The sequence below is a fragment of the Delphinus delphis genome, chromosome 12 (genome assembly GCF_949987515.2).
Source record: "Delphinus delphis chromosome 12, mDelDel1.2, whole genome shotgun sequence".
Lineage (NCBI taxonomy): Eukaryota > Metazoa > Chordata > Mammalia > Artiodactyla > Delphinidae > Delphinus > Delphinus delphis.
Window position 1 is genome coordinate 63,893,740 of NC_082694.2, and position 27,842 is coordinate 63,921,581.

The window sequence follows — 27,842 nt, forward strand, 5'->3', positions numbered from 1 at the left end:
AAAGAAGGATCACTTTGATTAAAATCTCAGAAATTTGTGTCCCCGTATCACATGGCTTGTTAGACTCAACTATAAGGCAAGGCAATAAACTCAAAAAAGGCTAGCTGCGCACATCTACCAGGTGACAGATATTATATATTGTGTCTATTGTGTAGATATTGTGAAGGTGAGCAAAGAAAGTGAAGCAAAAGAAAGAGGATGGCAGTACTGTAGAAGTGAAAACATTTGTTAGGGATGACACTGCAGAAAAGCATTATGATTCTCAAGAAGTATATTCCAGCAAAACAAAAATGCTCAGAAGTTGAAAGGAAACTGTAAGATTGAGACAACTTAGATTCAAAAGAGAAAGCTCCTATGACAGTTAAAAACTATATGAAATGAGCTTAAAGAAAGCCAAAGAGAAGACAGTTATCCATAAAAATTTGACATATAATTTACTTTAACAGGTATCAGTTATTATTGCATTTCTTCTATTTCAGGACAAGGGAAATAAAACGGAGGTAATAGGGTTGGGGGAGGAAGGATTATAACATTTCTTGGGTCCTACCTTGTGTCAGACACCTTACTCAGTGCTTTATATCACATTTAATTCTAACAATAAACCCCATGAAGAAAGTATTTCAATACACATGTTACAGATATTGAAACCAAGCTTCAGAGAGGTCACATAGCCCATAATCTGCCTAAATTCAGGGAAATATGATCTTTATATCACAGTTATTGAATGCACCTTTAAACAATTATACATTAGAGAATTTCCTTTGGGGGATGGCTCTAGTCAGGTCTGAATCAGGCTAGTACTTCAACAGTCAAGGGAAACCTGTAAATTGAGGACTTGACACGTTAGCTTCCTTCAAGAACGGTTCTGATTGAAAGCAGCCAGATGGAACTGGCCAGAACCCAGGGTGATGAAATAGTCCTAAAAGGTGGGGATCGTGTGGGCAACAGCTCCAGGCTGAATGTGAGGTCCAAGGAATACAGTGTTAAAACGATGAAAGTGGCTCTCAAGAGAGCACAGAAATCCACAATTGGAAAGAAGAAGGTACATTAACAGAAGAGCCAACACGAGTTGCCAAAAAAGCATTAAGGGATAGAAATTTTGAAAGTGCACAATAAACTATTGAGAATGAAGGATCATATGCCCTGAACTAAACCCTAGGAAAAAGTATAAAACCCCAGACAGCACCTGCTGACATTTGACCTGTTTCTGCCCCAAACAATTTCTGTTCTAATTCATAAATCAAGGAGAAGCATCAATCAGTAAGATCCAGTTTACATGGCATGAATACAAAGAGGCCATTAACGGTTTCAGCAAGTTCACCATTTAGTCAGCGAAAGCAGCATAAAGTGTAACTGGCATCGAATCCCTGCAGAACATAAGGGTCAAAATGGCAATTCTTAATTCTTAATGAAACCATTTAATAGAAAAAAGAGCCAACTGGACATCGAGATCGAGTTTTTTTTTAAAAAAAAAACCATAAGCGTAATGCCAAAGAAAGTACTATTCTGTACAACACTGTACAAGTTTAATTATAATAACTTAAAAATATGCTGTGAGAGGACAGTGGTAGAAAAAGAAGGATACTAAGACTTACAGAACAGCCCAGCAAGGTAGGGATTATCATCTCTACAGATGACAACTAACAAATGTTCTGTGTAGGACTTTTCTCTCAACAATGAGATTCAGGAATTTTTTTTAGTCTTTAATGCCCTCATACATTAAAACTTGGGGGAAAATGTCTCATCAATATACCCTGAATTGTCTGCACTAAAAGGATAGAGAAAGCCTCAAAACTAGTCACATTTAACTGTTAGACACAGAAACAGTCGATTCGCAAGGAACATTTTGTAAACCATTTATCATTTGACGCCTTCTCTGACCTCCATAGAATCTCTAACACTCTCTATATCCCTTAGGCAGTTTTTTTTTTTTTTTTACTTCATGGCACTCATCACACCTGACATACCATATGCTCTACTTTCTTACTTGTGAACTCTAGAGGCTAAGTGCAACGAAGGGAGGAAATTTATTTTGTTCACTCTCAACTCCCAGGGTCTAAAACAAAATGCCTGGCTCAAAGTATGAATACAGTGTTGAATGATGAAAGTGGCAAATGAAGAAATGAATATATGTCAGGTTGTGTTATCAATGAGCTCAACTCAAAGATGAGCTTAGGTAGGATTGCACCTTCTGAAAAGTATTTTAGAGTACCAGAAGTAGAAAGATAAGACCTAAAATGTATAAAGGAACAAACCCAAAAAGATATGACTGGGTATCCACAAGCACTGTCAGAGTATTGCAGAAAAATCCAGTCCATTCATTGGCTCAATCTGAGCAGAAAGGTATGTTGCAATATCTGCTTTTCATCACACTCAACTTTAACATTCACAGCTCAACTGCCATAAAAAACTAAGATGGAAAAATCCATTTTGGTACAATCTGCAATAGCCCACAGGAGAAATTTACAAGAACTGCAAGTTCAAGATGAGCAATGGATGGCATTGTAATTACATCACAGAGGAGAAGCTTGATTGACAGATGACATAAACCTAAAACTCTACCCAAGGCAGAAGGAGAAAAGTACCCAGCCTACTTTTAATAGGAAATGTGTGACCTTAGTTGGCAATGCAAAACCGAAAGTTATTGCTTGGCCAAGTGGCCAAGTGTGTGATTTGGGGTGAGTAACATGGTGACCTAATAGTTCTGCTTATGATTTTACTAATCTGGCTGGCAACATGATATTGCTGTTAAATGAGGTGCTCTGTTTCTGTCACTCAGCTGGAGCAGCGTGGTCACAATCAGATTGATTACGCACATCTAGGTGGAAGAACTCATTTATTATTATTCCCCAACCTAGATCCACGCATTTACACTGAAGAGCATCACTTTCCCATTCGGTCCGTCATGTTGCATTAGTAAATGCATGAATCAGCGCTGTGTTTATACCACGATTGTGAATTTTAGTTAGTTAAGGTAAAGTTCGGGCTCTGCTCTTGGATTACAATACGAGTTGATATGTGAAAACGAGTACAAGAATGGAACCTTGATAGGCAACTATGAAATTTATGCCAAATGGAAAAATTAAAACCAAATGCACATTCTGACCAACGCTGATTACATAAGCAAATGCTTATGGAAACAAAAAATTTTCTTCTCCCCAAAGATCAACATCTCATAATTCCACTGATAGAGACCCTTCGGGATGGGCATGAGATTCAGGGCAGGGGGCCACCTGCAACTGGTAGAGGCTTAGCTCATGCTGCCAGGTGATGAGTCCAAAGCTTTGAAATTGGGAGTGCTTCCACCAAGCCTACCTATCCCACCTCCTCTAGAACACCCACGCGTCTTCCCAGAGATGTAAGAATAAAGACCAACTTTTTTTTGTAGAACCAAGAGGGTCTGGCATGGTCTGCCCCCTCATCCTGCAGCAAATCTTCCCTTGTACTCTGGCCTTCAGCATACTAGCCTTTCAGCTTCTGGAACATGACCTGCTTCCTCCCTCCACGACCCCCTGCACATGTCAAATGTCCAAAATGATCTCCCTCCCATCCCCTACCCCAGTCAAACCCCCGGCCAAAGCTTAACTCAAGAATTTTCCTTGAGGCAACTCATTTTGTCATATGCTCTTGTAACATCAAAGAACCCTCCTTCCTAACACTTGGCTCATTTGTACATTTGCATTTACTTATGACATGTCTAGCTGAGTATCTGTCTCCTCAACTAGATAGTAAGTTCCATGAAGAAGGTACTTTTTTGGTCCCTCAGTGTATCCCAGCACTGAGTACAACTCTGGGTATAGATAGTGAGTTCTACTGCATTTGTGGAAGACAGGAAGGAAGGAAGGACGGAAAAGTTTAACTCACATTGTCAGAATGTGGCATGGAGCAGAAAAAGATCAGGAACACAAAGGAAAACCATTAACAGGGAAAGCTAACTAGAGCACAGGTAATTGGGACCAAAGCAGATTCATCACTTATCTTCCTCAGTGCCTGAAGTAGGTACTCCATATTTGTTAAATACTTGAATGAATGAATGAATGAATGAATGAATATAGGGGCACGGGCAATCAATCCAGATTTCTCTTTCTACATTTGCAACTTGTGCTGCAAGTCTGTGTATATTTCCTGATTCTATGAGTCTGGGGTAGCTTCTCATGCCTTTTCTCTCTTTTTAAGCATTTTGCTCTCCACTTCTCTCTCTCTGTGGCACTGATTATTTTATTTGCTTTTGGGTATTAATCACACCCGGGCTAACAATTTGTTTCCATCAGAATTATCTGTCCCATGTAAAATCTCACTTCCTTCATGTCAACTGAATTTCTTACTTTCTTCATGGTTAAAAGTTACTTAGAACTTTTCTCTGAATGACATGAGTTTGTTACATCCCTTTTTTTCTTTTTCCACTTTGAAAGATGCCTCACTTGGCATTATACCACTCTGTCAGAAAACGGACCAGACAGACGAAACACAACTATGATAACACTCTAGTACCTACCAAGACACTGCCCATTCCAGCCTCGGAACCCTTCTGTGCAGGGAACACACTGGTAAGATCCAGGAGAATTCACACACTGCTCATCTGGACAAGTACTTGGAGTTAAACATTCATCAACATCTGAAAAAATAAAAAAGCCAGGTCACAGACATTTTATCAGAATACTAAAACACAAACTGACTCGTATGATGAAGGGGAAAAGAGGCATGTTTTATCTACATTTTGGTGAGGAAAACAATAACTGAAAAAGTGACACACTGGGTCTGTACTTAAACACACAGTGAGAATGCATGGCCGAGTATACCATGCATACCATGCATGCAAACCTTTATGGCCCCAATTCTCCAACTGGCAGGCCCAGACCTCTCCACTCTGGGAACTGGCAGTTCTCTGGGGCCACTTTCTGGACATCAAACCTTTCAAGTAATAGCATGGCTTGCCAGAAAGAAATACAAGAAATGGACGTGAGAGTGAGGAAGCCATTTATCCACCTGGCTAGAGGTTCTCTCTGTAGTCACTGGACGCCCTAGGGAAATCCTTGCTTTGGCTTCATGGCCCCCAAAACATCCTAGGTTTGAATAATTTAAAACATTGCATATGATAGGAATTCCTTGGAGGTGGAAAAAGAATATTAGGAGAGAATGAACTCATCAAATACTTCCAAGATTTTCCAGAAAATACAGTGAATGATCATAGGGTAACACATTCTGGTTTAAAATACACCTTACTTTTCCCATTCACAGCTAACGAAAGTTATTAATCCTTGTTCTTTTCAATGTGAGGAGAAAAAAAACACCTTAAATACAGATAGAACTGTGGCAGAGATACAGGAGCTTCAGGCTTTTTTAAGAATAGTAAAACAATAAAATGGAGGAAAAGTAACATATAGGAGATGGTTCAACAGTTTAAAATGAGTAGTAAAACCTTGGGTACCAACCCCAACAAAAATAGGTGTTTTTCTGGAGTTGAGTTTTGAATTCAAGTGAGTGGATTCAATGTCTAAGTGTCTCAATATGAGATGTATATAGGACCTCTAATCATACCTAAAATGTAAACAGATTTTTCAGGACATAAGCTAAAAAGTGAAACAAATATATAATGAATACACTGAACATACATGGGTATTTGAGGTCATCATTCTGGTAAGTTCTCAAAAATCACCTCTCATTATATATCAATAAACATGTGTGAAAAGATGCTTAAGGTAAAAGATGTTATTAGTAGAATAAGCACCAGGTCAGTGTTGTAATTTTTTTTTTTTCCTATCAGCGAAAAATTCTTGCCAATAGACAATGACACACAGTGTTTTTTTTAGGTCAGATGTTCTGGGACTTCTTGTTCTACAAAAAGATGATGCTTGCCAGTTTCATTTTCCAAACAGCATTACATCCTTCTCTGTATGGGATATTTTAAAAAATGGAACTACAACTGCTAAGTCAGAGAGGGTCATTGAGATAGGCTGGTTTGATAAATAAGGTACAACGCTGAGAAACACAAGACAATATCCCTGCATTTCCTGTTGCTCTCACCTCTGTTTGCTTGTTCCCTCATCTGTAAATGAGGGACTACCGGCCTGGTAATACCTTCACAGAATAAAGTAAGGATGCATGAGATAACGTCTGTAAACTACAATAGACTCCTTGGAGACTGGCGCTGTTTGAAAGCAACTTTGTCAGTGACAGCTGAGAAAATCTTCAGTGAGCCAGAAGCCCGGGGACCTTTGGTTCTAGTCCATGATGAAATGAGAAAACAGCTACATTATTTGACTCCTTCATTTCAAGCCTTTTCATGGGGATAGAATTATATAATTATTTACTCAGGGAATGCTGGTGATATTTCTGTTAAATAATTTCTATACACTGAATAGTCTCCTAACTGCTTTCCATTTATTTCCTTTATCTTCAAATTTCTTTTCTATTCCTTTCTCCTGTCCATCCTTATGCTCTGGTAATTCCTAAATAGCTTATCTTCCTGTCCTGAGTCTGTGTGTAGAACTTGAGGATCCATATTTGACCTTCTGGAGGAGCATTGCTTTGCAAATAAATGCTTGTCAGACATACCCACGCCTTTTTTTTTTAAAAAACATTCCCACAATTACAGATGTTCTGAGAAGATCTATGCAAAAACAAAACGAGTCAGGGAAAGGGGAAGTTTAAGGAAACTAACACTTCTTGAGAACAAGGTGACAGGCACCATACAACATTCTGCAACACCCATTTACTTGCACAAGCCTGAAAGTTCACTGCATGGTTCCCATTTTACAGATGAAGAACTAAGTTTTGAAGGGGCTACGTACCTGGCTCCAAGTTAGACAGTTACTGAGTGCGGGCGTCATGCCATAGTCTCTGCTCTCCCCATCCTCAAGCTACCTCCAGAGCAGAGGGAGGGTCCCCCGTAAGAGGAAAGTAGGGACACTTCACACCTGTGCTGTCCCATGGCCCTCAGCCGTCAGGAGAAGAGTTCATATCTGTGTTCCGATGGGAGCTGATCAGAGATGCAGTAACATAAAACGCTCCCCACTTCTCTCCAGATAACTCAGGGGCTGAGGCAAGGGGCCAGCAAGAAAGGCAGGTGCAGGCTGCCAAAAAACTGTCTAATGAGCTCTCCCTCCAGACCCGGTCATTAGAACCACGAAGAAAACCAACATGTAGGAGCCAAGAGACAGCTGAGAGCAGCCTGCCCCAACTGGCCCATCCCTCCCGAGTGCTGGAGGCCCAGCCACGTCTGAAAAGAGGCTCAATGTCAGGCAGCCGGGCAGGGAACCCCACAGAACTAGCACCATCCCTACAGACAGTCTCCTCAAAAACGTGCCCAGAGACCCCTGCTCCTCTGCCCTCACATTTCTTTGGCAAGATTTAAGCAGAGGTTCAACATATTTCTTCACGAAAATCATTATTCAAAGCGTACCATGGTGGTTTCAAAAAGTACCTGTGTGACTTGGACACAGGCACGAGTAGAAATATTCAATGGTTAATCATTTTAATTTTGAAAAGTTAAAAACTTTTCAAAACATTTTTACAACGAGAGCAAATCCATTGCTGGGGTCAATACGAAAGAAATTTTATCTAGCACAGCTGGAATCTGACTTGGAGCTGGTCAGACAGCACTTCTGTAGACAATCTGCAAGCAAGTCCCAGAACACATGCGAAAGAAAGAAGCTGAGACAAAGGAATGGAACAAGGCGAAAAGGTCGAAAACAATAAGTCCGCACTGGTGACACCTGCACCATGCCCCCAGATGAATGATGCAGACACTACAATTAAGTCTGGGTTTGTACCAAAATCCTCTGCAGTTAACTGTTCTAAAAGTGATTTCACTCCACATACCAGAGAAGGCAGATACTGAAATGAGTAATAAAGAGCATATGAAGGTGGAAAATGACCCAGACAGAGCCACTGAAGTAAGGCAAAGGGGCTGTGATCCCAGAAGGCAGCAAGAGCTTGGATGAGCTGGTATCCTGCACAGATCGGTGGTGAAGGAAAATTTGTACCAGGCCAGGTGCCCGCCAGCCCTGGGTTCTGGACCCAGCCCTGCATTTCATGGTCACGTGCACTCAGCACTTCAAAGGGGCGCAGGCTCCCCATCCTCTCAGCAGACTCACCCTCGCAATGGCCTCCGGGGGTCATGCGGTAGCCGCTGTCGCAGTATTCACACCGGAAGGCCCCCACGGTATTGACACAGTGCCCTTCCCCACAGACGTCTGGCCTCAGGCACTCATCAACATCTACGCAAAGCAGAAAACGTTGTCGAGTTTTATTTCCCAAAACATAATTCCAAACCTCTCCCGTCTCCCAGGTTAGTTCGATGTTAAGAATGAAGCAACTGATTCCTAACATCTATCATCTCTTTGATTTGTTCCAAAAAATTGAGTGGTTTTGATTTACTCGAATCCAAAAGAAACATTTAACGCCTCTGGTTTTTGCAGACATTTGATACTATTCATTCAAAACTGTTGGGGAAAAAATTCCATTTTTTAATCTTCCAGTATCTAGCAGATAACTATGTTGTAACAGGGGTTTAATAATAAATTTGGGGTGGTCTGAATAAGCCCTGGACTGATGGAATCTTAGGGGAGCTAGAAATCCGCATGTGGAAATTTACACATCTGAAAGAACACTGTCATTACCTATGCAGTTAGTACCCTCCTCACTGGCCATGAACCCCGGTGGGCAAATACACAAGAAACTTCCCTCAGTGTTTTCACAGCGTCCCTGGGAGCAGAGGTGTTGGGCCTGAGCACATTCATCAATATCTGTTAACAAAAAGACAGATAAAAGGATTAGTGTAGTCTAGCATGAAATTCTCAGTCTCTCTGTTCATGAAATACCAGCACACCAACCCCCGTGTCCCACAAACCTTTATAAGTGAGGAAAACAGTAAAAGGAGACACGATCAGTCTTCCTGAATACCTGAAGGGCTGTTACTGGGAAAAGGGAATACACATACGGTGTACTGCTTCGAAAGCTCAAGCTACAACCCTGACATAGGTGTTTCAAAGAGAAAGATTTCAGGTCACCACAAAAGGACCTGCCTGATAACTGGAGTCATGTAAGCACTGGAATTCACTGTGCAACTCCCAGGCCAGCTCAGCAGAGACAGTCAGAAATGGTGGGACAGGCACTCTTTCACTGTGCACTTGGGTAAAGCGAGACTGAATCATCTCGACCGACTGCCCTTTTCAACTTTATGTGCTGGGGTTCTAAACATAATACATCTAATGTATACAAATTCAAGAGACAGAGCCATGTTATGATGGAGCAGGTGGATGTTCCCCTCACACCTCACCCCACATATATATGCAAAACAAAACGGCAAAAGTCACATCTGCATAATGGCATTTAGCATATTAAAGTGGGTTTAATTAGGTATATGCCTTTGTTGCTCTATATTTGCCTTATAGCTCTTAGTGCTGAATTTTCTTTTTCTAAAAAAATGATATTAAATTTAGTGTTAACACATTAAAATGACCTACTTAACACTATTACACCCCTTTTTGAGATTCATTTTTTTCCCCAAAGAAGCATATATGAGATCCCTACTTCATAAATTCATTAATAGTTTTGTGTCAGCATATATTGATTTTCAATATAGAAATCCCTTTTAAAAATCAGATTTTATGAACTTAGATGAACATAATTCTTTACTGCAGAATATATTAATTTGTTTTGCTAAATATGTTTGTAGATAGGTATTTCTAGAACTCTTAATTTTATATTCTTTCCCTGAAAAGCTTTGGGAAGTTATTCCACCTTTATGTAATTGTATTACACTTGGCAAGGTAGGTAGCATTGAACCAAGCGGTAAGAGCTTCCTAGGAGTTTACTGAACCTCTTTTTGAGTACCCTTAGCTCAGGGATAAAATTTTTAAAAAATTAAACACAATAACATTTTCCCCATAATAAAAAAAATGTTCTTTATGTGCAAATATTTGATATTTAATAATCTCATCTACCAAAAGTGTCTCTTCTTACCAACACATTTCCTCTGTTGCTCACTGAACTTGTAGCCATCATAGCATATACAGGTATACCTCACCGGTAGGTTAATGCAGTGTCCTGCTCCACAGATATCAGGGTTCACAGTACATTCATTGATTTCTTTAAAAATAAAAAAATGTAGGGAAAAACAGATATAAACAAAGATTCCATTGCTACTTGCAAACCATTACTTGTGTTTCCTGATTACCTTATTGCCAGGTATGCAATTAGAAAACAAAATTTTATACTCTAAAATCAAGTATAAATTCATTTGATTACCGATGATCATCATTTCATAATTCATCAGTTAGTCCCAGCCAAGGTCATGAATAATTCTTAATGAAACAACTTCTAAGATGAACTGGAGAAGGTGGAAATTCGGAAAGAGGCCATGTTAAAACGTTATAGTCAATTGTGAATTTCCAAGATGGCCCATCAATGAGTTTCTATCCACTCCAGTTCATTTTGAATGATGGACCGATCACATGATTTCTCCTGATAAGAAATAGATGGTAACTTTCTATTTGTTAGCAGGCCAAATTCAAGTTCCAAAAACTATATTCAACCTCCTTCCAAATTTCTCATTAATTCTCCAGAAAGATTTACCACTTCTAATCAAAGCAGAACTTCTGGATGCAACTTACTCTTCATTTGCCAATTTCAACAGGAGCATATTTTATTTACACTAGTACAGAATCTTCTTCCAAATCTTCTCTGCTCAATTCCTCCCTCACTCTCCTCCTGATTCCTGCATGAGACTGGCTTCTTCTATGAAGCCTGAGAAGATGAGCCCCGAGTCCTCACTCCACCCACAGACAAGGCCGTGGTCAAGGCAAGGTGAGAGGAGCTCCCACGGGTGGGACGGTGGGTGAAGGCCATCATGGCGTGTTTTATTACCAAGAGGACCTGAGGACTCAAAGGTGACCTGAGATGAATTACTCCAAGACAGTCTGTTGATTTCAATGATCTTTGTAAGAATGTATAATAGAATAGTGGGGGGCGGGGGACACAGCTGGTGGTCAGAAGCCCAGCCTTGGAGGATAGTACAGGTACCAACCTCGCTGCCCTTTCTTAGCTCTGTAACAAAGAGCAAGTTACTTAAACAATCTAAGCCTCACTTTTCTGTCTGTGTAAATGAGAATTATCAGAGCACCAACTTCAGAGCGTGAAGTTCTAAAGAGTTAACCTAAATAATGCATGTAGCTCAATGCCTGGCACATTATATGTGCTCAATAAAAGTTAGCCATTATTGGGCTTCCCCGGTGGTGCAGTGGTTAAGAAACCGCCTGCCAATGCAGGGGACACAGGTTCAAGCCCTGATCCGGGAAGATCCTACATGCCGTGGAGTAACTAAGCCCGTGAGCCACAACTACTGAGCCCGCGTGCTGCAACTACTGAAGCCTGCGCACCTAGATCCTTTGCTCCGTAATAAGAGAAGCCACCACAATGAGCACCCACGGCAACGAAGAGTAGGCCCCACTCGCTGCAACTAGAGAAAGCCCGCGCGCAGCAACGAAGACCCAACGCAGCCAAAAATAAAAATATAAATAAAATTTTTTAAAAGTTAGCCATTATTACTGATTACTGTGGTTGTTCCTATTGAAGTCATTTAAGAATAGATAACAAAGAAACAGCACATTTATAATAACTACCTTGGGCTATTATCTCACTGTCATCACGTAGTAAACAACGCTTAAAACAGATGAGACCATGGATGAGCCCAGGCGGCCCAGTGGAGGAAGACGGGGCCTCAAGCATGACAAGCTAAATCACACCTTTGTTAGAGCAATCTATGGCTTGAAGGAAAAGAAAAACAGGCATGCTACTGTCACCAATAACCCACTGTGAATTCTGAAGAAAGATGTGAAAAACAGTGTTTTAACAAAAATTCACTATGGAAATGACCTAAGTTGGGGTTGAGGTTGCTCTCCAAAACCCAAACCACATTCATTTTTCATCAAGTGTTATTCACTGTGCTGTGATTTTAAGACAACCGATGCAAGTCATTTGAAAAGTTGCTAGGCTTTATAAGGACGCATACGACTACAGAGCTGCAGTATTTTGCACCAAATCACTTGGATTATGAAAAAACCACACATTTACGAGTTACTTATACCTTTAGTGAGCCTATTTATGCTAATTCACTATCCGAAAAAGATTGTTTATAGTCAGTATAATATCAAATTACAGAAAAAATGATCCAAAAGGCTAAAAAAACATGGGTGATTAACACGATTGCCTAGACTTAAGTGACTGATACTAACAACATAAAACAATGAATTATGATACATACGTAGCATAGATCATTATATAATCATTAACAGGATAGGATAATGCTTATTTGTTAAGAAAATATAGTTAGGTACAAATTATAATATAGGGTATGATCTAAATTATTTTATGCACAGAAAAGAAGACTGGAAGGAAATAAGTCAAGTGTTACAATTATGGGGATCTGTATTGTCTATATTTTTCTGTAGTTTTCAAAATTTCTACAATGAACAGGTATAATTACTTCTATAATCAGAAAAGTCTTTCTTAAAAAATTATTATTTCTATGTGCCACAAAAATCTGAAGGTAGAAAAGGTAATCTTCTCCAGGTTCTACTCCTAGACCCTCAGGTAAGCACTCCCTTCTCTGTTTCTAAGAATTCTTTAGTAGAATAGTGTGAGAAGCACATCTTTAACCAGCTATTCTTAAGGTAGGTAGATGCCTTCTTTGAAAATTATTGGTATTTAGATTTCTTGATTTTCTTTGTAATTATTTCCATTATGTTCTTATCTGCCATTTGCTTAAAGCAGAAAAGACATACTGATCAGATTTGCAAAAAGAAAAATTAGAAGATGACTTAATATACTAGGAACAAGAATTCAGAATTAAAAGGCTGTACATCTGGGGTTTTCAGGAAAGGTTTGATCAGTACTCATTGCCCCACCCCCAGCCCCACACATACCAATATGTTGATTACCAAATATTTATTTGTCCTTTCAGGTATAGCTTTAGGATGGATTATTTTACATGTGTGAACAAAAGTCTTCAAAAATATGTGATGCTTAATTCAGAGGAGATACCTTCCTATACCAGTGTGCCAATATTTAGATCTTTTCTTCTTAAGTCAGATCTAAGATAGGAGAAATGGTTAAGAATTTTAATTCCTTAGTCTTAAGAAATGAATAATAATAGCCTTTCCTTCCAATCTAGTATCTTAAATGGAAGCTATGAGGTTGAAATAGTTATGAGGAAAGCTTGAGGATTTTTAGTTGATTACCTCAGATTAAGTATATAAAGATGCAGCTTGAAAATGTTGATCCCAGTTGGTACTAACGTATGTAAGAAAATGTTACTCTGACACCACTAGAGGGTACTAAGAGATACATCAAAGGAACGAAGGGACATTTACTAACGTATACTTGATTTCTACACTGTTTGCCCCATTTTTTTTTTAATATAGGAGTGATGAATGTAACTTATTAGTTTGTCCTCAGAGATACCTTTTATCCATTTGCTAGGAGGATTCCACCCTTCTAAATTAAACAAAAAAAGAAAGCCATAACAACTTCGAAACACCTCTGCTTTCTCTTTACTACTCATCAAAAAATTTACCAGATTATAGTCAACAATACTGTATTATAAATTCCAGTGTTGCTAAGAGATTAAATCTTAACTGTTCTCAACACACAAAAAGGAAAAGTATGTGACATGATAAAGGTGTTAGCTAATGCTTTTGTAGTAATCATAGTGCAATATACGAATGTAGCAAACCAACACACTGTATATCTTAAACTTATATAATGTTACGTCAACCACGGCTCAAAAAAACAAAAGAACCAAAAAAATTGATCAATACCATTTTTAAGGTAAAAAGTAAATTACTGCTACTCCTATTTTAAAACTTTAAAAACATGTCTCCCACCACCTCTTCCCATGCTTTCCCTCCTTGTCTGTTACGCTTTCATTCTTTTTTTTTTTTTTTTTTTGCGGTACGCGGGCCTCTCACTGCTGTGGCCTCTGCCAGTGCGGAGCACAGGCTCCGGACGCGCAGGCTCAGCGGCCATGGCTCACGGACCCAGCCGCTCCGTGGCATGTGGGATCTTCCCAGACTGGGGCACGAACCTGTGTCCCCTGCATCGGCAGGCAGACTCTCAACCACTGCGCCCCCAGGGAAGCCCCACTTTCATTCTTGATCACATATAAGTTATACAGAAAGCCAAGTCCTGAGGGTATTGTCTTAAAACTGAAAAAAAGTTGCTGGCTTTCTCTGGGTTTTGTGGGGCACAGACGTTATGCTTTACAGTTTTCTAAGAGGTCACTCACACATAGGCTTGTGAGCCTGTTCCCGTGGAAAGGATCAGTTCAGGTCAAAACATACATTTCCCTGTACATGCTGATAGCGTCAACACAAACCCTGGGAATATGGGAAAGCCTCGCACAAGAAGCACTAATTACTGGCCTCCCGGGCACTCTGGTTAATGAGAATGTCTTCTCTTCTAAAGCATGTTTGGTTTCCCAGAGATCAAGAGACTGCTCCCACTGGACTCTTCCAGGTGTCCTCCTTCATTACACCTATCACATTTCCCCAGGTTTGCAGGACCGCCCTATGCTTTCCTACTACATGTGGCCCCTGAAAGAGCTTCACCTGCACTGGGCCAAGGACCTTACTGTTTCTTTCCCAGGAGCCCGTTTAGAATTTGGAAGAAGAGCCATGACCAAAAGCTAGTGGAAAACCAAATGCTCTATTTATCCCGGCAAAAAGGCCAGTGGTGGGCTTAAGAGTTTGGTGTTTTTATTTTTAAGAATTAAATGAAAAAGAGCTTTTGACAAAAATATGAAAGTGAGTATGCTGACCTTTAGCTTTTTTCCTCATCATGTGATTACTCAAAATAAATAAATAAACAGAGCTGGAAATATTAAAGCATGATGAGTTAACATGGAAAAAAGTTCACCTTCCATTAGCATACATAGTTTATTGAGGCTGTCATGATACTGGTAATATGCTTCAGGGACAAAGGTTTTTATAAAGTGGTCATTTCTGAGTTCTGGAAAAGATCCAATGAGCAAAATTGTTGTTATAATGTTTGGGCCATGATGATTACAAAGGTTTACACAAAGCAGTCATTGAAAGTCAAAGAATAATTTCTGGCTGGTCTGCAAGGGCCATGGAGAAAGTTTAGGAAGAGCTGGAGGAAGGCATCAAATGTCAACTCACGGAAAGGTTTACAGAAATGCCCTGGCTTCCTAACTGCCCCACAAAGAGCATAAACTGTCCCACAACAACTGAAGCAGATGTTCCCACTTTGTAAATACTCGCCAGAGAAATAAAGGTTTGATTTTCCAACCTACCCTTGAGCTATTAAGATACTATGCTAAATCAAGAATTTATATGCTGAAATGTATCATTTATTTGGAAACAGTATACCAATAATATTGCAAACCACCAACTGAGCTGCTGAGAGTGGAAAGTATCACACTTATTCCCTGCAAATACGTGGCTCACTTTATAATTATTGCAAGTCAAAGTGAGTCTGATGAAATCTCCAAAGGCTACTTCCAATCTCAGCATCATAAAGATATCGTCGAGCAATGTGGAGCTTATTTTGTTTATTTTAGGTACCTACTTATTATTCTATTCCTTTCTTCAATTTATGGATAAAACTAAGACTGACAAACATCTACCTCCTTTGTGTTCTAGGGGAAACAAAACAAAACAAAACAAAAAAAACACTGCCTAATGTTTCAGAAAGAAATGATCAGATTGCTCCTTCAATCTACATGTTTGGCTCTCTTATCAAAACCAATGGGAACATCTATATTTTGATTTCAATTAAATTTGATACAAAACAGTCCTCTTGTTCTAGTGTAGATTACAGATCATGTAGTATGGCTCCAAAAATTGCAAGCCATTTAAATTCAAAGACTATCTACAATGTTCTCCCCATGGATTGTTCTAGAAAGATTCTTTTACTATATGAAGTCAGAGCACCTACAAATGCTACATGAAGATAAAATTTCAATGTCACTTGTTTCCTGGAAGGAAATATTTGTGCTTCAAACATGTGATAGCAGATGTTAGCCCTGTATCTCTGCCAAACTCAAATTAAGCTGTCTTCTAACAACTTCATATAGCACAGCTACTTTCATTTTTTTCAATCAGCTCCGCAGTTCAGTTGAAGCTGAGTAACTGCAATTTATTATTCCTCACAGGCCTGCATTTAAATGATTGGCTACCTTTATCCAGCCAAACTTAACCTCTACAAAGCTAGTTTGCAAGAAGTCTGATGGTTGAAGTCAGCCATTGTTAAAAAGGCAGAAAAGTATGTCTTCACATTGGAAAATGGAAACAGTACTTGAAAGAACTTTTGCACTGACAGACTGCAATTTTTCTTTTTAATGCTGATATAAACAATGAGAAGATCCTCCCTGACCAAGATGGTATATTACATGTTTGTATGCCTTGCACTGCATAGCAGAGTCTCTCATAGATGGGATTAATAAAGTGGGTAGACATACATGTGACTTCAGAACAGAGAATAACAATTTTAGCCACAGCCATTAAAAAAAAAAATCACTAGCATTTCACCGTATCACTAGAAATATTTAGAATAGCTAACATTTCTATAACACTTTACTCGGTATTTATAGTAAAACCAAAGAGCAGTTGCCCTGCATTCATGTGGGAAGACCATGGCTCTGGGTGCAGCTGCACCTTGAGGGTATCCTTGAAGTAGGTGAAAACACACTGCTGGGTCCATGATGTGACTCTGCACTATTTAGTCAACTGCATTTCACCTTGGGGCAGGGGTGCTTTTTAAAAACACTTTCTAGTCTGCTGTATCAGTTCAAGTATCTAAGAGAAATTACATCCACAATTTTGAGAAAATGGGTAAAAGTTTTTGGTTTTTTAAAACATATAAAAGCTGTATGTATTTAAGGTGTACAACTTGATATTTTAATATGTATACATTGTGAAATGATCACCACAGTCCCACTAATTAACACATCTAACCAAGCACATGTCTATTGGAAATGATGCATGTCATGTTTCTGAAGAGGTGAAATTCTAAGGGAGGCTGCAAACTCCTCTATTAGCTTCTCCTGCCAACCCATTGCCAGCCTCATCCTGCAATGACATCAGGAACTTAAGCTGCTGTGATACATCTTAGTGATATTTTCTCTGATTATAATACTATATTTCCACACAAGAATATGTGGAATACACAAAAAATTCTAAAATGAAACAACACCCGAACCTCAGACCCCACTACAAAAAATAATCACTGCTAATATCTGATGTATTTTCTTCTAGCATTTTCTCAATGTACGTATGTCTTTTTTTTATATTTATATTCATTCATATGTCATTGACATTCATTCATATGTCATTGACATGTCAATGACATTCATATGTCATTTTTTTATATTTATATTATATTCTCCTTCAGATTCTTTTCCATTATAGGTTACTATAAGATATTGAATATAGTTCCCTGTGCCATACAGTAAATCCTCGTGTTTCTTTGTTTTTAAATTTTTATTGGAGTATAGCTGCTCTACAATGTTGTATAGTTTCTACTGTACAGCAAAGTGAATCAGCTACGCATATTTGGTTTAATACACTGTATCCTTCATTTTCATATACTTCATCTTGTATTTAACAATATCTTGTGACCATTTTCTGAGAGATTTTAATAAAAATTCTTCAAAAATACTGTAATATTTGATGGTAGCATACTGTTTCAATGTAGATATAATTATCTATTTCCCTATAGTTAAATACTTAGGTTTTTTTTTTTTCTATTTCTCTATTATACATGGTGCTGTGGTAAGCGTCCATTTATATAAACCATTACAACTGTTTGCGGGGACGTTATTTCCTTATACTAGTTATTTTAATATGGGATACTGACTTAAAAGTCTTGAAGATTTTTTAAAGTTCTTGACACATATTGCCAGTTTGTGCTTTCCAGAAAAGTTGAACTAGTTTACATTCCTTTCAGCTATGTGTGAGAGCCTCAATTTCACTCTAGTAAAAATTAAATACTGATTTGTTAAGAATAAAGAATTCTCATTTTAATTTGCATTTCTTTGACTACTCGTAAAGTTGAAATTTCCTATTACATATATGTTTCTTGGTATGTTATCTATGAATTACCTGATTACATTATTTCCATTTTTCTATCAGTATTTTTATTGCTGATGTATAAGACCTCACTATACATTAAGGATATTAACTTTCAGGCTATTGGTTACAAATTATGATAAATCTTTATAATTTGTCACTAATGATTAAAATAATATATGTTTATTATAAAGAATTTTAAAATATATAAAAATATATTGGAGAGCATAAATGTTATCCATGATCCTATCAACTGGGGATGGTTAAACACTGTGATGAACTTTTTCTGTTTGTAAACATTTAAAAAATAAAATTGGAATCACTGTGTTCTATATTTCTTAATATTTTGCCATAAGCATCTCCTCACAACATTAAATACTTTTAAAACATTTATAGCTATGTGATATTCCGCTGCACATGTACCATAACTCGTTTAAACATATTCCTCCTTTAAACAGTATTTAGATTATTTCCAAATATTTGCTCTCATGACTAACTCTGCCATGAGCAATCTTGTGATACATGTGATACAGCTTTGACACTACATTTAAAATGAAGTTCATATCCACGTCTCCTCCACAGGCTCTGTGACATCAATACTGCACCTACCTGTTACTTGAGTAGGTGCAATGACTTGGCTGGCGCTTGATGTTGAAGCTTCAGGAGCTACTTCCACAGGCACAGGAGGTGATGTTTTTTCAATCACTACTATACGAGGAAGGAGGGAATAAAATGAAAATTAAAGGCTGTTATGTGCATTGAGATCCATTTCAAAATGCAAGCATAATTTAATCTAACAACATACCACAGTAATTCTTGGATATAGGAACAGCTATGGGTCCCTAAAGCTCATGGTATTAGCCTGTAGCCCTGGTTTCAACATTTAGCAAGAATATCTGAGAGCAATTTGGAAGCCAAGAAAAATGACCCTTCATCAAATGATGAACCTCAATAATGTTCTAATAATATATACTACTCCTGACCACAGAAAATAGTGAAAAATTTTATCATTATAATACTTATAATATAGTAGTCTCCCCTTATCTGAGGGGGATATGTTCTAAGACCTCCCCAGTGGATGTCTGAAACCGCAGATAGTACCAAACCCTACATATACTATGTTTTTTCCTATACTAACGGGCAGGAAGCATATAGAGCATGGATACTGGACAAAGGGATGATTCACGTCCCAGGCAGGATGGAGCAGCACGGCGCGAGATTTCATCATGCTACTCAGAACAATGCACAATTTAAAATGTATGAATTGTTTACTTCTGGAATTTTCCATTTAATATTTTTGGGCTGCAGCTGACCGCAGAAAGTGAAACCACGGATAAAGAAGGATTGACTGTACCATACTTACACTAACATTATATAAGTATATTAATATACATAAGTGTATTTCACATTTTACTTCACTTAGGAACTCTCCTGATTAAAACTTTAAAACCAAAGACACAAAAAAATCCTCATCTTACTCTTTTATTCATAGTACTCTTACAAACAGCACAAATCAACACAGGCTACCTGGAAACTGTGGATGCAGATGAATAGTGGAAATGCCTGGAGAGAGCTGGGGCTGACTAGGCTCAAGTTTGGTTTTCTCTTGATCCAATGAAGGTATTTCCTAGATGGTTGCATTAAAAAGAAAAAAAGAAGAAAACAGAAAGTAGGAATTTTTAGTTTCCACATATTACTATTTTTATAAATTTTACTCTTAGAAAGGCAACAAATACCACAGGTACACAAAAACTTGGGCAATTGCTTGAAATTTAAAAAAAATGAACCGTTGCTGTGCTGCTACTATACTAAGCCCTTGCGTTTTCCCAGCAGTGCTGATATGTGCACACACTCTCACCCACTTCCCGGGGGCCCAAAGCAAAAGGTCTCTTCAGATATTTTAAACGAATGCCTTGGCTCAGGGGCCCACGTTTGGTCTGGAACAAGGCAAAACTGACCCCAGAGGAGAACTCCACCATCACCTCATTCACATGTGGCTTCTGCCCAAATAAAATGTCCAGCCACACTTTGCAGATTAAGTAATGGATACAGGTATGCCATAACAAAGAACACAATACATTAAAATACAGTAAGCCGGTCAGTCATTACAGTAACTTTACACCTCCACCTCTCAGAATACTGGTAGTCAAACAGCAACAGAAAAATAGGGACCTGGAGGAACACCTCACACATCCTGTTGACTACTCCTGTCCTCTGGGCCAGAAGCAAAGAAACAGACTGGCACCCAGGGCTCAGTTTCCAGTTACAGCTCCTTAGGGCTCCTGCAGACTGAACAATCGGGCTAGGTAAGGATCTGAGACCTCACTCACACCACTGTGGGCCCAGAGCGCTCACATCACCACTCCTGGTTAAAGCACTCCTTGCTTTAATCACTGTCATCTTCCAGAAAGCCCACTCCCCTGGCCTCTGTTTCCCTTTTACCTTATCACCTTTTCTGCTTTTGATAAAATAGATATCCTGCCTGAGTATGTCATCAAAGACCCAATTGTGTAGGCATGAGTGCTTACATGGTAACTCCATTTAGATATTCCACAAATTCCTCAAACCCATCCCTTCCCCAAAGCATCCAGGCTCTGATTCCACCTTCTTCATTTCTATTAACGCCACAGCCATTAACCTGTCCAGGTTTAAAGTCACTTTTTAGTACCCCTCTTTCATTCCTCATTCCAAGCCCTGCTCATTTCCACTATTCCTTATATTTGTTCATCTTTTTCCACATCCATAGCCCCCATTACCCTCGTGTGCACTCACTCTCTCATTCTCAGTTTCCTGTGGTCATCTAATCGACCTCTCAAGCTTCCTCTTTCTCCCCATCTCAGTTAATCCTGCTGTGATGCGTCTTCTAGAAACATTGAGCACTTATTACTTTTTCCCACATTTCCCCCTCCTTTTTTTCACAAGAGTATGAAATACATATAAAAAAATCATACATCAGATTGTACAGTCTAGAAATAAAAGAAGATTCAAATTCAGTAATAAAGGTAAGAGCAATACTTGCTCTAACATTTAAGCAAGACCTTGGACTCCCAAAAGGTCCTGGGCTCAATTATCCTTTTCTGTTTGCAGAGACGCAGTAGCCAGGGCTACTGCTGTGACTGGCTGGGCAATTCCATGGAGTTGCATCTTTGCAAGTTTCTTCTGTTCACATTCTGTGACCAAATGGTTCAACTCTGCTGCACTGTATCCAATAAGAGTCTTCAAGTCACAGACAAACTTGTATACAAATCTCTTGCCTTGAACTTTATAAATCATGTCCCCATCATAATAATACCTTAATGCACGACTAAGTTTCTCATAGTTCATTGTAGGTTTATTTTTACGTTTTCCCCATTTTTATGCAACCAGTTCGGGCTGATTTAGCTTAAGTTCTCCTTCATCACCAACCCAAGAAAATGCAGTCTCGAGCATCCTTGTCAGTAAGAAGTTCTAGCAAAAACTGCCACAGTTGGATTTGGCTGTTGTTTCCTGTTCTGTTCCCAGGTGAACTTCTATCTTCTCCTGAAATCCTTGGAGCTCTTTGTACTTTAGCTGCCTTTGCACTACTATTTATAGCTTTAATGTCTGTTGGTGTAGCAGACTGCACTGATGCTGGAATAATTTGCACAGGTTGATCAACTGTAGCTATCTCATTCATCCGTTGTTCTTGGCTTGCCAATACATATTTTCGAAGAAGTTCCAGATGACTCCAGAGAACTTCTTCCCGAGGAACCCGCTGAAAAAAATCTTCTTGGTTGAGACTACGGAGTTCTCTTCCGGAAATATTCAGCGTAGTGAGGTCTATATCGGTAATGCTGAATTCCTTCATTACCCAAACCCCCCAATGCAGGACTTGGTCTGTGCACCACTGTATGGGATCACAGGGTACCCCAAGACGTTCTTGCTTTGTCCTATAACCTTCCAGAGCAGCAGCCCATCTCGTCACTTGTCCTGAGGTTTCACCTGAAATGGTTGTAATGTGTTTTATGCCATCAAGAGTTATCACTTGAGTTTCCTCAACAAGATGCGCTTCTGCTTCGGCATCTGGATCAATACCTACTTCAACTGTTTCTGCAGGTTTAACAATTTCCAGGATGTTTAGCTTTGGTTCAATTCCTTGGTAAGAAATTACCTGTACGCTAAGCTATACAGGTCCATCTGTCTTTACTCCTTGGTCAAATAAACTTCATTCTGGATCCAGCTGCATATCTTGCAAGCAAATTTCACGAGCATCCAAAGAACACTGCAGTCTTGGTTCTAGTAGTTTCTTTAAATTGCCTATTGGCTCATTGATGTCTATGGCCTGGCTTACACATTCAGCTGGAGTGTAGGTTTGTTCAACAATGCTTTCTTCTGGGCACTCTGGTTTCTCTGTTCCATCAATCTCAATTTCTATCAGCTCCTCTGCTTCTCTTTTCGTCATGACTGAAGTATTTCAAAAGCTGACCCCTCCACTTCCTCCTCCTGTTTGGCTTCTGTCTCACCTAGAGCCATCCGGTCGCCGACTGTCTCCAAGACGCTTCCTGTCCGGTGAGTCTCCCCCTCTTCTTAAGAATACAGACTAGCTTTTCTATTATCTATTAAAAGGTGACCCCAGTCAGTCTCAACTGCAGCCCACCCCCTGCAGCCCATGGTCAATGCTAGCAAGGAGCAGACCATGACCAGATGTGAGTCCACTCCTGCAGCTTACAGACAGAATTCCACACCTGCCCCCCTACTTCCCACCCCCAGCAGCATGGGGCGGCCGACTTCCTACTTCCTAACCAATGTCACTTCTCCACTTGACAAGTACGGTCCAGTTGAGGAGGAGGGTATTTCCCCACCGACTGCAACTGCAGTTTGGTGTTCCAAGCCTTCCAAAGCAGTGTCCCCCCACCAAGTTCTCTTTCTAACGGAGTCTCCCCCGCTCCCTTAATTGACCTCTTGCTGTCCCCTCCCTCCACTGCACCTATGCGCACGTAATTTCCCATCAAGGGACCACCCTGCTTTCTCTTCATCAATCTTTAATATCGTGAGACCTCTGCAAAAAGTCAAGCCCGCAAAGCCTATGGCTGCATTTTCCCCACTGCCTCCTCTCCAAATAAACTGCAGGAAAAGTACACAAGCAAATTCTCAGGCCCTCTTTCAGATCCTTTATGAGAGTTACCATAAACTCAATCATAAACAGAGGAGAACAAAATCAGATACGATGAGGTTGTCAGGGAGCTGGCTGGCCCACTCATGGGCTAAAGGATTCCTCCTACTCATCACCCAGAACGAAATTCAAAATCAACAAAATTGCAAACTACTGTACATCACTGATCTTTGGAAATGCTACCCAAGAGCTGCAAATATGCATATCTGTTGTACTTCTTTTGGGGTCAATATAATGTAACATTTTTCCTTATTGGATGCTATCAGTCTAAAATCGTTCCTTTTTTCTGGATTCTTTCAGCACATTTAACACTTATGTTATTCTATCCCCCTATTTATAAGCTAAAGATTTAAAAAACTACTTATAATAATTCACATATGTATATGACCCATCTAAATCCTAATAATTACTGCATTCTTGCCAACTGAATGAACACTACACAAGTGTATAAACATTTAATAATTACCTAATTTTCATGTTACCAATAAAGAAATATTCAGACAAGGAACAATATTACATAAATAGGACAGAGCTCCAGCAAATGCCAGTATTTTCTACTGATAAATATCACAATTCATAGCCTTTTTCTGGTGCCAAAAAAAGATAGATTAAAATTTCTCTAAAATTTTAAAGAAGTAATATCCCAGCATTTGATTATAAATTTCAAGGGTAAGCTCTGCTCCTACTCCAATTTAACTCAAACATGCACATCAAATATTAGCTGAACTAAGAAGTACATCACTCAGTATATATATGCACTCTGAGAATACACAATTACATAAACATGTCAGAACCTTTCCTTCCATAGATGGTCCAGGCCATGAACTGACTCCTTGAATTTCATTTAAGCCCCTGATTCCCATCAGTCCTATCGTTTTTTTCTCCCTAGATTTAAGTTCCATGAGAACAAGGAGTTTTGTCTGATTTGTTCTCTACTGTTTTCCTAACATTCAGAGTAGTGCCAGTTATACAGTAGGTGCTCAATAAATATTTACTGAATGAATGAATGCTATATTTCCTTAAACAAAATAATACATAATAGACATGTTACTGTATTTAAGTCTTAAAAAATCACACATAATCTAGAAGAATGTCATTTTGAAGGTAACAAAAGACGACTTGCAAACAATGAATAAATTACCTTCTCAGGAGGTACAGTTGCCACTAAAATCAAAAAAGAAAGAAGGACATTAGTACAATTTAAGACAGTCCATTACATAATATTTCATTTTCTAAAAAGCAACAAAAGTTCAGTATGTCTCCAACAGGATTAAGAATCAAACTAAATCAAATGCAGAATTATGGTCATCTACCATTTTGGAGAATTTTACACGACTGATAGGGGAAAAGTATCTGTGCTATGTCATTCCTCAATTACAGGGGATCAGGTAGCAGATGTGATGAAGTTCTTTCCAACTCACTTGCTAACTAAAAAAGTTAAAGGAGGCAACACTTCCTGGTACATTGTTTCATGCCTAATCTCAATTTTGTAGAACTTCCCACACCTTGGAAAACAAACATATTCATTATACTTATCCTTAACATAATAAATAATGTTTGAAATGCTTTCTGATGTCACTGTTAAAAGAGAACGTCCTATTTCAATAAGAGACCAAAGAAAGGATGCTGCATTCTTAGTGCGTAGTGATCTTTAATGAAGCCCTGTGAGCATTTTCAGGAAGATATGCTAACAAGATCATGAAAAGAATCACAAGCCAGCAAGATCCAATGAGAGATTAGCATCAGTATGTTGAACAAATCACAGGTTACACCATCATCGACATTATTATAGGGTGGTGGCGGGAGTGATTATGCCTTTCTATTTTGAAACACTTTTCAAAAATCAGTACGTAGAATTAGTCCTTAAGCCTTAGATCAATAATCACAGGGATTTTTCTCATGAGTCAACGTCTCTATAAACATTAATATAAAAGGTAGATGCATTGACTTGTAAAACCAATCAGGGCACCAGATTGTTAGCACTGCTGCAATGCTCTTGTGGTTAGAAAAAGTCAACTAACTTTCTATCCTGTCTAACCCACCACCAAGAAACTCTTGAGGCAGAATCTGGACCACAGTCTATTTCCTCCTGCTTGTGCCAAGGCGGAGAAGGTGCAAACATCTGGCCAAGTGCACAGGAGCAAACTGGCCAGCACTGTCAATTCAATTCTAGGCGAGGTCCTACCTCGTCTGCCTAACCAAGGAGAAATGCAGCAGGTGAGAGAGGGGAATAAAATAGGCTAGAACACACAGAGGTTCAGAGCCCTGAAAAGAGACCTCTCTTCCTTGCCAAGCTCCCAGCGCCTCACTAACCTGGGCACCTTCTCCCCTCACAAAACCCATAAATGGACACCCTGAATTCTGACCTAAGAATCAAGTGTGAAAGGTCAACAGGAGCTTTATTAAAGCCAATACCTATTCCACACAAAGCTAAGATTTTTGTTCCTCCCATCTGGGGTGAGCACTTTTGTGGTGACAAAGATATTCAAAGTATTGGACATGCTGGTTTCTATGGAGAGACGGAGATAGATAATCCCTCTTTCCGAACCAGAGTCAAAGCCCCTTGTCTCCAGTCTCCCTCTGCAGTAGCCGGCCTTAACCACTTCCTCGGAAAAATGTGCTCTTTGGTCATATCACATACTCTTTGTATGACATCTGCAAGTCAGTTGCTCTAAGTCTTGGTTTCTCAAAATGTAAATTAGAAGACTTCACTAGGTGATCTCCAAGATCTATTTCATTGATCCTGTCTTTCTTCACTTTGCTTCCCCCTATCCCTGACTGCCTGTGAGACTCTATTCCATGGACGCTCAGTTGACGCTTTAACTTTTTAAAGTCTATGGATTCCATTTTTTAAAGTAAATACACATTTATTAAATGGCCCTGTAGACACAGAAATGAATTCAGGCTACTCCCTGAAAAATGTGAATCACTCTCCAGGAATAAACACCAAGAAAAAGTAGCTCCCAAACACAAGACAATGTCCTGAGATGACCGTGGAATCCTGCCACCTGCTAGGTACATACTACTCTGCAGCAGTGGTTCTCAATCAGGGGTAATTCTGCCTTCAGGGGACGCTTAGTGATACTTGGACACCTTTTTGGTTGTAGCAGCTGGGAGGGGGAGGGTGCCACTGGCTTCTAGGGGTTAGAGGCCAAGGATGTTGCTAAACATACTACAAGGCACAGAGCAGCCCCTCACATCAAAGAACTATCCACCCCAAATTGTCAATAGTGCCGAGGCTGAAAACCCCTGTTCTAGAGGTTATAAGCAGGGAAACCAAAGCAAAGACCCACAGACAGATGGCTAGGTCCGCGATCCATTTCCACTCTCACCTTCTGACTCCGCCGCTCCTGGCCCCTGTTCCCGGGAGAAGGTCAGGGCCTCCACTGGCTCTTCCTTGGCTGGGAGAGGTGGAGGATGAGTACTTTTAGCAACAGGTTGAGTGTTCTTTGGCTTGACAAATACAGGTCCTTTACCTACATGGTGATGGATTGGTCTGCGTCTATGAACGCCAGATACCGTATAACCCATTCCACCAGGACAGATTTCCTTAAAAGCAGCTAGATTTGGGATGGGAAAATATTCCTTTTAAAAATCTAAAAGTGCAAACTTATACAGAGGAAAACAGCATGATGAATATCTCTTAATAAATCATCACTAATATAGTTACATTTAAAAACTTCAAAAACAGATGCAAAATGCTTGAATTTCTGTCAAACTTGCATATTTACAGAAAAAACCCAACCCTTTCTTTACTAAACATTTCTCCATCTGTTAATTCCTTATCCTACCCAATCAGAATTTTATATATATATATAGCATATATAGCATATAGAGAGCACATATTTTATATATATTAACATGTCAGCTACAAATTAGGAGATAGCATACATATCATATTTTCTATTTAATATTCTATATCATATCATGTATTACACACATAAAATATATGTAATACATTAGATTTTTAGGTACAGAACATACTATATATATTATATATATCTCAGGGGGAGTGTAATATCAGCAAAAATCAGACTGTTCCCTCTTGCTTTGGTCTAACTTCACTAGTTATTAACCAGGAACTCCGTAACATCTAAGTTAAATGACTAGCAAGAAGGTTGAAAAAGAAAAAGAAATCACTATTGAGGGAAATGAGGTGCTGAAATCATCCTAATTTGTTTCCAGTTGAAGAAACCAAAGGACTCAGCCAGGATGGAGGTTATCAGCTGATACGGGGAGGCTGGTTAAGAAGGATTGAAACAGGGCAAGTGGCTTTGAAGAGAGATTCTCAGGATGGTGAAAAGGAATCCAGCGAAATACACATGCTAAAGAGATGATGGGTAGAAATAAAGGAAAAAAGGACACGCCAAGTTAGAATGTAGGTATTTTCAAGGAGAGGGATGACAAGTGAGCAAAAGCCTGACCATGACCAACTGGTTGAATTATCCTGAGGGCTAGAAAATATTCTATGCACTGGAACTGCTATTCCTGCCAGGAAGGTGGTTTTGTATGCTTTAAAAAAAAAAAAAAAAAAAGGTTGACTGGGGACCTGTGAGTTGCTAGCCTCCATCGCATAATCGCCAGGAATGAGTCAAGGGGAAAGACAAGAGAGGCAAGGCAGT

General features: G+C 39.2%; 1 protein-coding gene and 1 pseudogene across 12 annotated transcripts in view; both read right to left on the reverse strand.

The window, feature by feature from the left end:
• The window catches only part of LTBP1 (latent transforming growth factor beta binding protein 1), a 461,631-nt gene that overhangs the window by 115,444 nt on the left and 318,345 nt on the right, over positions 1–27,842 (reverse strand). For 5 of the 12 annotated variants that reach the window (XM_060026845.1, XM_060026844.1, XM_060026840.1 and 2 more), the window contains 8 exons: positions 26,553–26,780; positions 24,362–24,384; positions 19,617–19,716; positions 18,699–18,797; positions 9,967–10,092; positions 8,622–8,747; positions 8,097–8,219; positions 4,496–4,615 (listed from right to left, as the gene is read on the reverse strand). In XM_060026845.1, coding sequence (XP_059882828.1) covers positions 4,496–4,615; positions 8,097–8,219; positions 8,622–8,747; positions 9,967–10,092; positions 18,699–18,797; positions 19,617–19,716; positions 24,362–24,384; positions 26,553–26,780 — 945 coding nt within the window. The remainder of the gene's footprint in view (positions 1–4,495; positions 4,616–8,096; positions 8,220–8,621; positions 8,748–9,966; positions 10,093–18,698; positions 18,798–19,616; positions 19,717–24,361; positions 24,385–26,552; positions 26,781–27,842) is intronic. The other 7 variants (XM_060026842.1, XM_060026848.1, XM_060026841.1 and 4 more) reach the window with 5 other exon arrangements.
• LOC132434998 (GA-binding protein alpha chain pseudogene) lies at positions 21,153–22,667 on the reverse strand (annotated as a pseudogene).